The sequence below is a fragment of the Garra rufa genome, chromosome 13 (assembly GCF_049309525.1).
Source record: "Garra rufa chromosome 13, GarRuf1.0, whole genome shotgun sequence".
Classification (NCBI taxonomy): Eukaryota; Metazoa; Chordata; class Actinopteri; order Cypriniformes; family Cyprinidae; genus Garra; species Garra rufa.
The window spans coordinates 6,206,259-6,221,621 of record NC_133373.1 but is presented as its reverse complement, the minus strand read 5'-3'; the positions used below and the strand labels follow the sequence as shown (position 1 = coordinate 6,221,621).

The 15,363-nt window shown below is 35.7% G+C and overlaps 1 protein-coding gene across 1 annotated transcript in view; it reads left to right on the top strand.

Annotated features, from left to right (window-relative positions):
* nudt14 (nudix (nucleoside diphosphate linked moiety X)-type motif 14) overlaps window positions 1-10,101 on the top strand; it is a 45,915-nt gene extending 35,814 nt beyond the window's left edge. Inside the window, exon 5 of the mRNA XM_073853166.1 lies at window positions 5,236-10,101. Coding sequence (XP_073709267.1) covers window positions 5,236-5,485 — 250 coding nt within the window. The 3' untranslated portion in view covers window positions 5,486-10,101. The remainder of the gene's footprint in view (window positions 1-5,235) is intronic.
* Window positions 10,102-15,363: the final 5,262 nt, after the last annotated feature.

Sequence of the window (15,363 nt, the reverse complement as noted above, 5' to 3'; positions counted from 1 at the left end):
GATACCATAATATCTTGATATTAAGTCCATGATACAAAATTTATTGCCATATTTAAAAAAACAAAAATTATTAACTTGGGGGGGAAAAAAATATAAATTTTGTACATTTTAAAGTTAAATTCTTCTGATGCACTTTAAGAGTTCAAAATTAAAAGCTCCAACCCATGTTCTTAATTAAGAAAACTAAAGTCAGTAAATTGACCTGTACCTGAACTTTAAAGGGGACTCAACCCTCTTTTTATTTGTGATATACTTTGTCAGACTAAATAACATTCACACTGGTGTTTTAGGAAACCAAACGAATTAGAATAAATTAATAAAAAAATAACAACAATTTTATATTATTATTATTCTTATGACGTTAATGGCAGTAGAGCTTTTATTTTAACTCCAGCTTCAGTGAAAACAAGTTTACAAAAATGCATCTCGCTACAAATCTAGTGAAATGCTGTTATCATCTGCCGCAAAAATAGATTAGAACTGGTGGCTGTTGCGTTTCTAAACTCACAGCACATGCTATAAACAAGTTCACTGCATTCACTGTGAACTGAGCCGTTCTGAGGCGCGGAAAACACCGGATCACGAACTAATCGCCTGAACGAAGTGCATGCTTTGCTTTGAAACGCACAACAAAAACAGACTTGATGATTTTGATTTAAGCCATATTGTGCTTTCGGTTTTAGTTAGTTTGACAGATGCAGTGTTGTTTTTGACAACCATCTTAGATTTAGTCTTAGTCTTAGTCTTTTGGACTAAAATGCTTCTTAGTTTTAGTCAAATTTTAGTCACTTCTATATGTGATAGTTTTAGTCCAATTTTAGTCGACGAAAAGTCAAAAAGGTTTTAGTCTAGTTTTAGTCGACGAAAAGTCAAAAAGGTTTTAGTCTAGTTTTAGTCAAAAAAAGGGAAAAAAGTAGTCTTTTAACAAATTAATGTAGGTCAGTAAGTATTTTGCTGTTGGGTAGTGTCACTTATAAGTTCTGAAAATAGCAGATCTATAGTTCAACACAATGTGAGCTTCCGGATCGACTATTTTCACCAATAATTACAATAATGAAGGAATATTTTAGAACACAAAAGACAAACAAGGATGGAATGCTAAAACGGCTTGCCATACTAGTATAGCAAAGAGTATTTAATGCTAAAACGGCTTGCCATAGCGTCAGATACTTTTTAAGTTTTAATTGGCATGCACAATAAGCGGAAATGTCATGCATTTTAAACGTCTGACGGACCACCCACTAACATTTTCGTCTATTCTCGTCTCGTCAACGAAAACTCACACACGTCTCGTCATGTTTTAGTCATCAACGAGCCATTTTTATCTCGTCATCGTCTCGTTATCGTCATGAAAAAAAGTGGCGTCAACGAAATGATTTCGTCATCGTCATCGTTGACGAAAACAACACTGGACAGATGCTGTGCTAAAGCACAATGGTCCAAAATGCAACTTAAAAAAACCTTTTATATTAGAATAAGAAGTTTAAATATATTTATTTATACCTATCGTTTCATTTCGTCATGTAACCATGATGATATCAAGATAAAACCTTTAAAATAAAAACCTTATTTGAAATTGTAATAATATTTCACAATATTGCTGTTTTTATTGTATGTTTGATCAAATAAATGAGACTTAAAGACTAAAAGAGACTTCTTTCAAAAAACATTTTTTTGACTGGTATATGGAGTGTGTGATAGAGGCATGTCATGTCTAGTAATATGCACTTTGTCATGATTGACAAACATGTTTTATCTCAACTGTTTTTTGTTTCCCAATTTAATATTTAACCTTCTTCTCCATCATTATTAGCCCTAAACCCCCAGAGTAAAGAACCTCAGATAAAGCATCCAGGGGATAAACGTGTCCCAATCTCCTCTGTAAAGGAAGAAGAAACAGTGCTGCATTATTCTCTTATCAGTCTTCATTGACGAGACTGTTGTAAACCCCTGCCGCCTCACACCTGCCAGAGTCACACACCTGCCTGTATGTGTGTGAGTCTGCAACATCTGCCTGTTGCTGTTAATTGTGACCTGTGCCACAGCCATCTCTGATTAGCTAAAATACCACACAGAGTCACAAACCATCCTCCTCCCAAATGCACAGACGCAGCTGCCGACTGCACCGTCATGAACACCTGTGGACCTCACGCTGCACCTGCTGCTTTATGGGCTGGGTAGGGACATGGAGGAATGCAGAGAGAGGATGACCTACTTCTGTTAGATTGTGTTACACAGCGAAACTGTCATAATAAATAAGACAACGTGGTTAAAGGGAACCCTGGGTATTAAAGGAGAAGGTCACTTTCAGAACAAACATTTACAGATAATGTACTCACCCCCTTGTCATCCAAGATGTTTTTTGAGGATCCATATAGTGGACCTCAATGGTGCCCACTTCCAAAATGCAGTTTAAATGCAGCTTCAAATGGCTCTAAATGATCCAAGCTGAGGAAGAAGGGTCTTATCTAGTGAAACGATTGGTTATTTTCTAAAAAAAAAATTTTAAAAAATGACAATTTATATACTTTTTAATCTTAAATGCTCATCTTGTCTAGCTCTGCGTGAACTCTGTGTATTCCGGTTCAATACAGTTAGGGTGTGTCAAAAAACTCCCATCTCATTTTCTCCTCCAACTTCAAAATCATCCTACATCGCCGAAGAAGTACCGATCCAATGTTTACAAAGTGAACGTGCAAAAAAAAAATCAAACGCCCTTTACAAAAAAAAGGTAAAACAGTTATGTACGATGATTTTGAAGTTGGTGGAGAAAATGAGATGGGAGTTTTTCGCTAGATAAGACCCTTCTCCCATGGCTTGGATCGTTTAGACCCCTTCATTTTGGAAGTTCAAACTCGGGGCACCATAGAAGTCCACTATATGGAGAAAATTCCTGAATTGTTTTCCTCAAAAAACATAATTTCTTTACGACTGAAGAAAGAAAGACATGGACATCTTGGATGACAACGGGGTGAGCTGAAGCTAAAGCTGAAGACATCTTATTTTTTGCTAAATATTACTGTCAAATAAAGTTGTTGTTAGAGTGTATTCCTTGCTTAAAATGTTACTGGAATGTAACCTTGACAAATAACGTTTAAGTTAAATGAATGCAAATGTTAAATACACTGTTATTAGCTTCCATTTCTGACTTGAAATGTAACCTTGACAAACAGCTTTTGTTTGCAACATACTTTCTGCTAAAAATGTTACTTTAAAAATACTGCACCATTGTTGTCAAATTGTACTCCTGATTTGAAAACTGAAATGTAATCTTGGCAAACAGCACTTCTGTCCCAATTCAGTTCGATAGGAACAGTACTGTACTCGTGTGTTTATTACCAACCTATAAACTGGCTGACCAGATGGCAGCAAGTGTACTAACAGCCATTAAAAGCACTTACTCATGAAAAAATAAAAAAATTAAATCCCATCCATTAACTAATGATTCCAAACAACAACAAAAAAGGATTTATTTATAGATGAGGAAATATCAACCACTCAAGCAGCTCCCTAGCTATATTGTGAAACAAATAGGTTAGGCAGTGGCACAGAGGTTTACTATGATAGTTTACAGTAGTAGCATCTGGTAAGCGCCGCTGTGACTGAGGCGTTACCTCACCTGAGACTCTGTCATGGAGACGTCACCATAGAGATCTCCCTGACACCCTCAGATCATTAGAGATGGGAAGCTTCCGAAAGCCCCTTCTTGTCCTAGTATTTTATAGTCTGAAACAGATTTTTCGAAATGAGCTCATGAAATATGGAAGAAAATTACAAGGCCGTGATAACTGCGCACCATCGAAGTGATGGATGATGGCCCGAGGAGGTAAAAATGGAACAAGCCCCAGCAATCAGTTTCTAGGATGAGTTTAAACTAACCACAATGGGTGCCTTGCAAAAAAAAAATACATCTGAGCAGACGAATTTCAAGAGAATCTCCAGGACTCCTCTGTGTCTGTCACCAATGAAGAATGGGGTCTATGCTGACACCCACTCATGAAGAATAGAGACAAGATATGACAAATGAACAATTCTGAAGCCCTCCTGAGGCTCTTAAGGGGCCAGAAGATACGGTCTTCCTTCTATTATAGGAGTAGTTCACTTCCAGAACAAAAATGTACAGATAATGTACTCACCCCAATGTCATCCAAAATGTTCATGTCTGTCTTTCTTCAGTCGTAAAGAAATTATATTTTTTGAGGAAAACATTTCAGGATTTCTCTCCATATAGTGGACTTCTATGGTGCCCCTGAGTTTGAACTTCCAAAATGCAGTTTAAATGCAGCTTCAAAGGCTCTAAATGATCCCAGCCAAGGAAAAGGGTCTTATCTAGCGAAACAATCGGTTATTTTCTAAAAAATAAAAATTACAATTGACCTCAAACGTCAGTTACAGTTAGGATATGTCGAAAAACTACCATCTGGTTTTCTCCTTCAACTTCAAAATTGTCCTACATCGCTGTTTTACCTTTTTTTTGTAAAGGGCGTTTGACCTCCTTTGCATGTTTACTTTGTAAACACTGGGTTGGTACTTCTGCAGCGATTTAGGATGATTTTGAAGTTGGAGGAGAAAATGAGATGAGAGTTTTTCAACATACCCTAACGGTCTTAAACCGGAAAAGAGTTCATGCAGACCTAGACAAGACAAGCGTTTGAGGTTAAAAAGTATATAAATTGTAATTTTTTTTTTAGAAAATAACAGATCGTTTCGCTAGATAAGACACTTATTTCTCGGCTGGGATCGTTTAGAGGCCCTTTGAAGCTGCATTTAAACTGCATTTTGGAAGTTCAAACTCGGGGCACCATAGAAGTCCATTATATTATATTTTCCTCAAAAAACATAATTTGATGACTTTAGCTTGCTACAAATGTGTCAAGGTTACAGTTTAAATCAGGATTAAAATCTAACTACAATTGTATTTAGCCTTAACATTTAGCAACAATTCGTCTTCTTTAGCTCAAATCGTGCTAAAAATGTAGTAAGCTGTTTGTCAAGGTTGCAGTTCGATAAATAAAAAATAAAATCTAACAGTTATATTGAACATTACCATTTATTTCAAATGTTCAAATGTTTCTTCTTTAGCCTAAATATTGCAAAACAAACATTCATACTTAATAGCTGTAGTGTGCTATGAAGGCAAACTGAGGCATCTCCAGGTTTCTGTGTTCTCGTGTTGCTCTTTTTGGCTTGTCATTATCGAGCGTCCTGAGTCTTTTGTGCTCTCCTCCCCCGCAGGTCAGGAGTCGGAGTGACCGGATCGAAGCAAACCATGTTCTACGCGGAGGTGTCCGAGGAGAACCGCGTCGGAGAGGGAGGAGGTAAACCCCAAGAGGGCGAACTGATCGAGGTGGTCAAAGTTCCCCTTCACGAAGCCATGACCTTCGCCTTCGACGAAAGCATCCCGAAAACGATGGGCGTCATTTTTAGCTTCATCTGGTTCCACAGCAACATGTCGCCGAAGTACAAGATCTCCACCAACGTGTAACGTGACGGTTCCAAGCCATCCAGACATACAAGTCGTTGCGTACATTTTTATATATAGTCATCAAAATGGTCACTAACTGTTAATTATTTTGCTATTTCTTACACTTTGATCTGTTCGTTGTGGTTCTAGCTATTGTCTTATTTCAAACTGAAGCAGCACTCGTGTGCCAGAGATTCATTGTGAGTTTGTTTTGTGTAACTGAATGCTTTGTTTTTAACATGCCAGGAATTTCAGCCAGCCATTTGAAATCACACCACGGCCCTTAAAGACCTTGTAATGCTGATCTGTTCCACTCTGATTTGAGAGGGTAAGATCTGAAAGACCGAGTTGATGCCATCAGTGAGAGAATCTCACACCCGGATCATTCGTGATTGAAGCTGTACTTTGTGCTCAGAAAGTGAGACCTCTAGCCATACTCCCGACAATTTTCCAGTCAGGCCGTTTAGAAGAGTGACCTTCATTTTTGAATATAAATAAGCAAGTAAATAATCATAATAATTAAAGGGATAGCTCACCCAAAAATGGAAATTCTGTCATTAATTACTCACCCTCATGTCGTTCCGAACTCGTAAAACCTTTGTTCATCTTTGGAATACAAATAAGTTGATTTTAATGAAATCTGAGAGCTTTTTATAAAGCTTTTTTTAGCTTCATAAAATTAAGGTTGAATCTCTGTTGTCACATGGACTATTTGTGACCCTGGACCACAAAACCAGTCTTAAGTCGCTGGGGGTATGTTTGTAGCAATAGCCAAAAATACATTGTATGGGTCAAAATTTTTGATTTTTCTTTTATGCCAAAAATCATTAGGAAATTAAGTAAAGATCATGTTCCATGATGATTCCTTGTAAAATTCCTACTGTAAATATATCAAAATGTAATTTTTGATTAGTAATATGCATTGTTAAGAACCTAATTTGGACAACTTTAAAGGTGATTTTCTCAGTATTTTGATTTTTTTGCACCCTCAGATTCCTGATTTTCAAATAGATGTATCTCGACCAAATATTGTCCTATCCTAACAAACCATACATCAATAGAAAGCTTATTTATTGAATATCCATATGATGTATACATCTCAGTTTTGTAAAATTTAACCTTATGACTGGTTTTGTGGTCCAGGGTCACATTTTACTAATGTCCTTAATTACAGGGTTCATACTTGTATTTGACTTTTTCAAATTTAAGGCTTGGAAAACCCTTGAAAATATTAAATATTCCTGAAGAGGTACTTGAAAAATGCTCGAATTATTAGAACACAATGTATCGGAGTCATTTACGCTGGAACCGCTCCGATTGATTCAAACGTGTGCTTGATCATTGATTTCAAGCAATTTACTAGCAAAAATCTGATCAAATTAAAAGAGCCATTCATTTTCGAATTCCGCCATTGCTTGTAATGATTATAAAAAGCACATAGTGATGGGTTTGATTGAGCCTTTTGAAACTCTGAATCAGTTAAACCATTGCGTCGCTAAACGATTCACTCTTTCGAAGCGCTTCAATTGGATCGAGTATTGCAAATGATTTGATTCAGATCAGAATGAGTTTGTGACTCATTTCTCAAATTAAATGATTCAAATCAAATGATCCAATCTAAGTCACAATTTTGCAGTCAGCGCTCTGAGTCCTGATTTGAAATGATACAGTTCTCAGAGTGTGGGCCGTAAATAATTTGATTTTGAACATCGGACCGGGTTCGCAAATCTGTTCCTTTAGATTGGATCTTTGGAGAGCCGCCTGCAAATCATTTGATTTAGATCGGGACTTCAGTGTGGGTTCACAAATCATTTGTTTAAGATCAGGAATTTGGACCAATGTAACTTTTTTTTTTTTTTTTTTTTTTTTTTAAACAGTAGAAAATATCAAAACATTAATAGGGCCCTATGAAATCTGTTTTATTTTTTTTTTTCAAAATTCCATTTTTTTCTGTTTTAATTTTTCTCAACTCTTTTGAATTAAATTGTATTATTCAAAGAGCGTCTAATTAATTAAAATCATGAATCTTAAACAGTTTTGCATCAGTTTATTGAAAGTTTAACAAAAATGACATCACCAAAAATTTCTCACCATGTTTTATTGTTATCAAACACTGTGTTTTAGCATGTCTAATTATTTGAATGCATATTTAATTTATTCACATTTATTCTTTAAAAACAAAATTCCCCTCAGAAATTCTGTGTTGTGTATTTAAAATTTTCTGGTTATCAAATGAAGGCATAAAACATTAACGTAATTCCATTTATGTATGTTTAACTTTATTTTTTTGGCAAACAATTTTACTATTAAAATTAAAACATGGAAGAAATTTTGTGTGATTATACCCTAAAAATATAGTTTGTTTCATCTTAGTAGTAGTAGTAGCAGTAGAAGTAGGTTATGTAAACTTTCAGAAAGTTTAGCAACAATAATGTACAGTATGTGGAAAATAATGTTTTTGAACCTCAAACTGCATTACAGAAAATACACCAAATAATGCTCTTTTTAGCAATATCATATGACCCCCTTTAAGTGTAATGAACTACTTTTGATTAATTCATCAAACAAATTCTGTGACATTCCGTTTTATTCAGTAAATTCCGTTTTTATGACTGGATTCCGTGATTCCGTATGCGTTTTCCGCGTCACGGAAGTCATAGGCCCTACATTAAGGCAGTGCAGTTATAAAAACAAAACAAAGAAAAAAGAAAGTATACGCACAAAGGCAGTGTTGTATACTTTACTAGTAATATTGTTTTAACCATTTTGTTTGTATGTTTTAAATGATCTATTTTTTTTTATAAATAGAAGACATTTTTTGATAAGTGAGATCTCTGATTGAAGTCCTTGAAAATCAAAAAAGTCGTGCTTGAAAAGAACATGTCAGTTGTGTTGCTGTCTATGCAGGGTCAGAAAGCTCTTGGATTTCATCAAAAATATCTTCATTTGTCTTGCGAAGATGAACAAAGGCCTTACGGGTTTAAAATATGTAGGTGAGTAATTAATGACAAAATTTTCATTTTTGTTTGAACTATTTCTTTAATGTGAATTATGTGAACAACACACAGGCAGCTACACAAATGAGAGAACTTAAGAGCCACCTCTTATTAAACAATCACTGACAAAGAAAAAACAATTACGCTCTTGCATATATCTCAGGTCCAAAGCTGACTTTGGGACATTCAGGGTTAGTGATGATGCTGAAAAATACTGAGATGTTTTTTGTATTGCCGCTTAACGTTAAGTTGATACTCTGAGTGTGTGTTTTGCACAGAATTGATTTATGAAATATCTACTACGAAAACCTAGTGTGAGTACAGTGCTAGTGCTACAGGTTTAAAGCTGCTTTGCCATAATCATAATCGTAACATCGTTCTGAATTCTTTCAGAACTTCTGGAATAGGATGTATACAGTATGGGGTGCATGAGCTTGCCTGCTGAAGTCAAAATAGAAATATTTTCAAATATAGTGTCAGAGGACTGGTTCCTCTTAAAGTCACAGCAACAAAACAACAAAACGTAGTGGCTTTCTGAAATCCCTTGAATAGGATACTTGAAAATCATTTGTATTACGGTTGCGGTTTACTGTATGAATATATAGGGTGATGACTGTAGATGCTTGAATATAATCAATATGCCCTCAACTTTCTCCAGGATACCTCCAACATGAAAGAGGCTGCTTGCGACGTTTTATTAAGGTGAGCTGAAGCTTTCTGAATCAGATTGTCGCTCTGTTGTAGTTCAGTTCAGATTCTCGTATGCACAAAGCATTCTCTAGATGATCAATTAAATAATCAATCAGTCGATGGTTTTTCCTATATCTTGTTGGCTTAATAATTTTGTGAAAGATACTGAAGTGCACAAACATTTGTTAATACTATCTTTGTTCTTGTCATCACTACAATGTTAAATAATATTGTCAGCTGATTGGAGCATTTCCCTTTGTCCTATCACTGTACTCTGTAGTCTATATTCTATTGTGATATAGTGTTTTAACTTTATCGGTACATATGCTCAATGTGCAAATTCACAAACTCCCACAATCGTGTAATCAGTCCAAACGAGTGGGGAAAGACAAACAGGTTTTAGTTTGGTCCACAACTGGAGTGTTTTTTAACTTCGAACGCTCCTTTTAAAGTATGCAAATGAGACATTTAAGAATTATGCATTTGTTTTGGAAGCATTATTTCATATCGCAATGCCTCAGATATCATTTCCTCATTTTCTTAAATTTCTTCTGATGAAATAAACTTGTTTGAGAGTGTTTTGTACGTTTATCTCAGGATAGGGCTTGATTTCTTTTCAAAAATGAATAAATTGTTGATTTCTTGTCATGTGCCACTGTTACTAATGCTTGATTTTCAGACTCAGTATTTCAAGAGAGGTGTTCACTACTGTATTTATATCTCTTCTTTTTGATCTCACAACATTTGTTTACTGATTGTTTTCATTTAGGGCACCTCGAATGAATATTTATATCTATATATATATATTTCAGATATGTAATATATATATATACAATTAGGTATCTTTTGACATTTGAAAATCTATATATTTCGAAAATGAAATATTGCATGTGCACTCTGTATTACATTGATCTGCATTCAGTTTAAATGAATAAAAAGGTTACTGCCTTAGGTCACAGAGTCTCTGCTTGTGTCAATTTCAGTCTGCATCCATTTAAAATTAATTATTTATATGCAAAATTGAAAAGTGGTGTAATGACTAATAAATAACATGGCCTTATATTTGCTGAATGAACTTGTTTCTTACTAATTTTGGGGTGCTGATTTCAAAAAATAGTGCATGTTTTGCTCTAGCATGTTACACTTTTTCACAAAATGCATTTTTAAGGATTTTTTCCTTCGACAACCATTTTTAATATGGCTCAAACTACTCAGTTCGGTTTGTATCATGGTTTTAGAGTCACAGTTTCGACACGGTTTAGTATTTGCTATGTTTCAGGAAATTATACTGTCAAATAAAAACAAAGAAAATAAATAATCTAACTAAAAGCAGCAGCACAAATGAATACAACAGAGTAAAGATAAAAATAAAATAAACAGTGCTTTACAGGTTTTTTAGGTAGGTTTAACATTTATTAAAGCTGATTTATGCCACTGAATAAAATAATTAAAAAGGTAATTGCGTCTTTTTATTGCGAATTAAGATCTTGCAATTCTGAGAAGTAAAGTCAGAAATGTGTGATGTATTCAGTCATACATATGGGAAGCCAAACGTGCCAAAAGTTAGACGAAACAGCGTGAAAAAAGGCATCCGAAGGTTGGAAACCCATCACGTTCAGATCTCAGGTCTCAGGCAGCGTGCAAATATTGACTTCTCTTTCAAGTCTTGTGCTTGAATGGACAAATTCACGCAAAAATGATGTCAACAGGCCTGTCTTGGTGAATATCCTAGTGCAGGGCTATTCAATTGGCGGCCCGCCAATCATCTTCGTCCGGCCCGAGGGAGCAGCAGGTGGCTTGAATGGTTTTTGCACTAATTAGTTTGTCCACTAGACGGCGGGCCAGCCAAAAAAGAAAAGCTAGAGAGCCAAGAACAACAGCAATCTACCGGAGATCGCAACATCAATAGACGGCAGATTTGACAAGCACTTGTAGGGCTCCAGACATCGACCAAATGGTCGCATTTTTTCTGCCGGTGCGACTAAATTTTGTGAGCGGTCGCAATGGCGCGACCACCGCGTTATTCAACTCATACGGGCTGCTATTTCTGTTTCATATGAGAAACATTAAACGGCAAACAAAGCGAAAGAGAAACCAAAGCGCGCCACGTTTGAGCTGCGCAGCGCGGACCGTTTATCAGCTCCGACCGCAACACAAACTTGTGCAAGCACAGAACAGCCTCGGGAACCAAAGTTGATTTCGCGACACTGTTACTGCACAGTGCTGCGAGATCCAGTGAAAAGTGTTTGATTTCGCCCAGAATGAATTTAAGGTTGCTGAAAGATCAGTGAGAATCATTCAAATTCTGCTCAGAATTCTGTTATTATCAGCGCTATTGTAGGTCAAACAACCAGAAGTCACACCAACTTAAGCAAAGTCGAATGTTATTACAGTATTAATTTCAGGGTTTGTTCAACCTTTTGAGAGAGAAATTCAAGCACTTTTCAATTACTTTCTATCATTTTGCAAAACCATTTTAAACACTTTAAAGCTCTTTTGATCCAATTTGAATGATATTTTGATGGACAAAATATACTGGTAAATATACTGTGGTAAACAAACACTAATGTAAAATTAAAAACATAAAATAACGATTATAACAATTATATGGAAATAATAATCTGTATATTTTATGCATATACAATTTGTAGTTTATGTAAAGATTGTTTTAAAGTGCCCCTATTATGCCATTTTAAAGGTAGTTAATATTGTTGTAATAGTCTCTTAAAACAGGTTTACATGTATGCAAGTTCAAAAAACACTTTAGTTTTCTCCAAAATTAGATTTATTTTTACCCCGTTTCTAAATGATTCGTAAACGACTCGTGTGAAGCAGTTCAAAGAATCAGTCTCTCTAAACCCCTCCTTTCAGTGAGCCCTCACCGCTGTGATTGGTCAGATGCTGCAGTCCTTTTGGATTGGTCTACTGCTACAGCGCAAAACGAAACGCCCATTGGCATAACTGAATGACAGCTGCGGAGACCTGTTAATGCATAGAAAAGATAGCCTCGATTTTACCCTATCAATTCGAGCCGGAGTCTGACGATGAAACTGTTGAAGTGTCACAGTCACATCGACAAGAAACTGTATTGCAAGCACGACTGGAGCAGGACGTTTCTCAGTGGGTGTAATATGTTAACTGTGGAAAGTGCTTGCAATTTGCTTTTGTAAGCGAACCGGACACACCTCTACGTTGTGAACTTCAACACTGTACAATCCATAACACTGCGTTAAGCCATCGTTTATCATTATCATTACTTAAACTAATAAGGCAGACAGACAGTCAAGCTGCATCAATCACAAGACTTTTTAGACTACATTACACTCACAGCTGAACAACAGAACTACAGAAACGCAAGTTCGCCGGTTACCAAGACATGTGCGGGGTTGTTACACACCATAACGTACACAAAGACGTATTTTGAACGATCGCTAGAAAATACAATTATTAATCATACTTACAGGTAGAAGTTCAGAGGAGCAAGCCGGTCCAAATAAACTGGGCACTGATCCATTTTTTAAAACCAAGCGTTTGGTGAATCTCGCGTTGTAACGTTACTCCCCGAGATTGGAAAAGCAGTCATCAGTAAAATGACGCGAACACAACACAAGATTGGCATTAGACTGCTGAGGCGTTGAAAAAATTAATGTTAACCACTCATTATTGATAGTTTCTCACAGGCTGTCACAGCACAGGGCGTCTTCTTGACATGATGTAATCCAAATGGTAGGCCTGCTGTTTGTGGGCGGGCAAGTTTGTTCGCGAAATTGAACGTGGGCGGACATTACGCAAATGTGTAGCTCGTGACGTGTGGCCGTTACAGAAAAAAGATTCGAATTGCTGACGACTCGTTTAGGCGAATGTGAGCCGACTCTTTTTTTTGTTAGACAAAAACTTTATTTATAGTGCACTGTCGGCGTCACAACTTTGCAGATAGTTTATGTTCACATACAGCTACATGACACACTACATGAAATATCATATTTGAAAAGGCATAATAGGGGCACTTTAAAATCACCTAAATTAAAAGCTGTTATATATTTCAGAGCCTATTAAATGTTGAGCTTTCAATTCTACTGTAATGTTGAATGGACATAATATGTAAAACTGAGAGAAAATTCATTTAATAGAGACACCAGTAGCAATATTGATATCAATACTTCATTAATAATAGGCTACTTGGTAAAAAGATGCTATTAAACACATATTTAAAAATAAAACTAATGTTTCTACCTTAATTTGGAGATTCATTGTGAAATTATGACAGTATAAATATATAAATATGCGATTATTCATGATTAATTACAAAAAAATGTGTGATTTTTTTTATTTTTTTATTGATTGACAGACAGCACCTTAACCTTTTATAGATGTTGGTGTTGGTAATATTAGTTCATTAATTTTACTGAATATGCATTTCAATTTAATTGTACAGGCCCCCTAGAAAAAAATCGGGACGGCCCCCATCCCCTTGGCCCGCTTCAAATTTCCAGTTCGATAATCCGGCCCTCAAATGGATCTAATTGAATAGCCCTGTCCTAGTGGATACAGTCAGCTAAATGTAAAGTATCAGTGTACTGGATAAACTAATGTTTACGAGGGTCATTTCCACTAGATGAAATGAATCGCATTCGATTTTGAACACGATATTGCGTAGCTTTTCAGTGATCTACGGCTCAGTGTTTTAAATACCGCGCCATCTGAACGCAGGTGATGGAGATCTACTACTAATCACAGAACCGGCTTTACTGATGAGATACGCACGACAATCGCATGCGATATATTGCACAGCCCACCACTGAATTAAAATTTTTTTTAAAAAGTAATTGTGACTTTTTATCTCGCAATTGACTTTTTTTTTCTCGCAATTGCGAGTTTAGATCAGAAAACGCATGACTTTTTTCTCACAATTGTGAGATACAAACTAGTTTCTGCCTCTGAATAAAAGATTTAGAAAGGTAATTGTGACTTTTTATCTCACAATTCTGACTCTTTTTTTTCACAATTGAGATATAACTCAATTCTGAGAAGTAAAGTCAGAAATGTGCAATGTATTCAGTCATACATATGGGAGGCCAAACACACCAAAAGTTAGACGAAACAGCGTGAAAAAGTCATCCGAAGGTTGGAAACCCACCACGTTCAGATCTCAGGTCTCAGGCAGCATGCAAAAATTGACTTCTCTTTCAAGTCTTGTGCTTGAATGGACAAATTCACGCAAAAATGATGTCAACAGGCCTGTCTTGGTGAATATCCTAGCAGATACAGTCAGCTAAACGTAAAGTGTCAGTGTATTGGATAAACTAACGTTTACGAGGGTCATTTCCACCATTGAATTAAACATTTTAAAAAAGCTAATTGACTTTTTATACAATCTCGCAATTCTGACTTTTTTTCTCAGAATTGTGAGATACAAACTAGTCTCTGCCACTAAATACATTTTTTTTAAAAAAGGTAATTGCAACTTTTTATCTCAGAATGAGATATAAACTCATTTCTGCCACTGAATAAAAAAATTTTAAAATGGTAATTGCTGCTTTTTGTACAATCTCGCAATTCTGACTTTTTTCTCAGAATTGCATGAGACAAACTTGCAATTCTGACTTTTCTCAGAATTGCGTGATACAAACCCCTTTCCGCCACTGAATAAAAAAATAATAGAGATCATACAAAATGCATGTTATTTTTTATTTAGTACTACTGTCCTGAGTAAGATATTTTACATAAAAGATGTTTACATACAGTCCACAAGACAAAAAATATTCAAATTACTCCCTTCAAAAGTTTGGGAACCCTTGGTTCTTAATACTGTGTTGTTACCTGGATGATCTACAACTGTTTATATATATATATATATATATATATATATATATATATATATATATATATATATATAGAAAAAATCCTCCAGGTCCTGCAGATTCTTCAGTTTTCCAGCATCTTTTGCAGATTTGAACCTTTTCCAGCACTGACTGATTTCGAGATCCATCTTTTTCACACTGAGGACAACTGAGGGACACATGCAACTATTACAGAAGTTTCAAACACTCACTGATATTTCAGAAGGAAATATGATGCATTAAGAGCCGGATGTGAAAGCTTTTGAACAGGATGAAGATGTCCAAATTTTTCTTATTTTGTTAAAATATTTTTTTTTTCTTCCATTTAGTACTCCCCTTCAGAAGCAACAGAAGATACTTACATGTTTCCTGG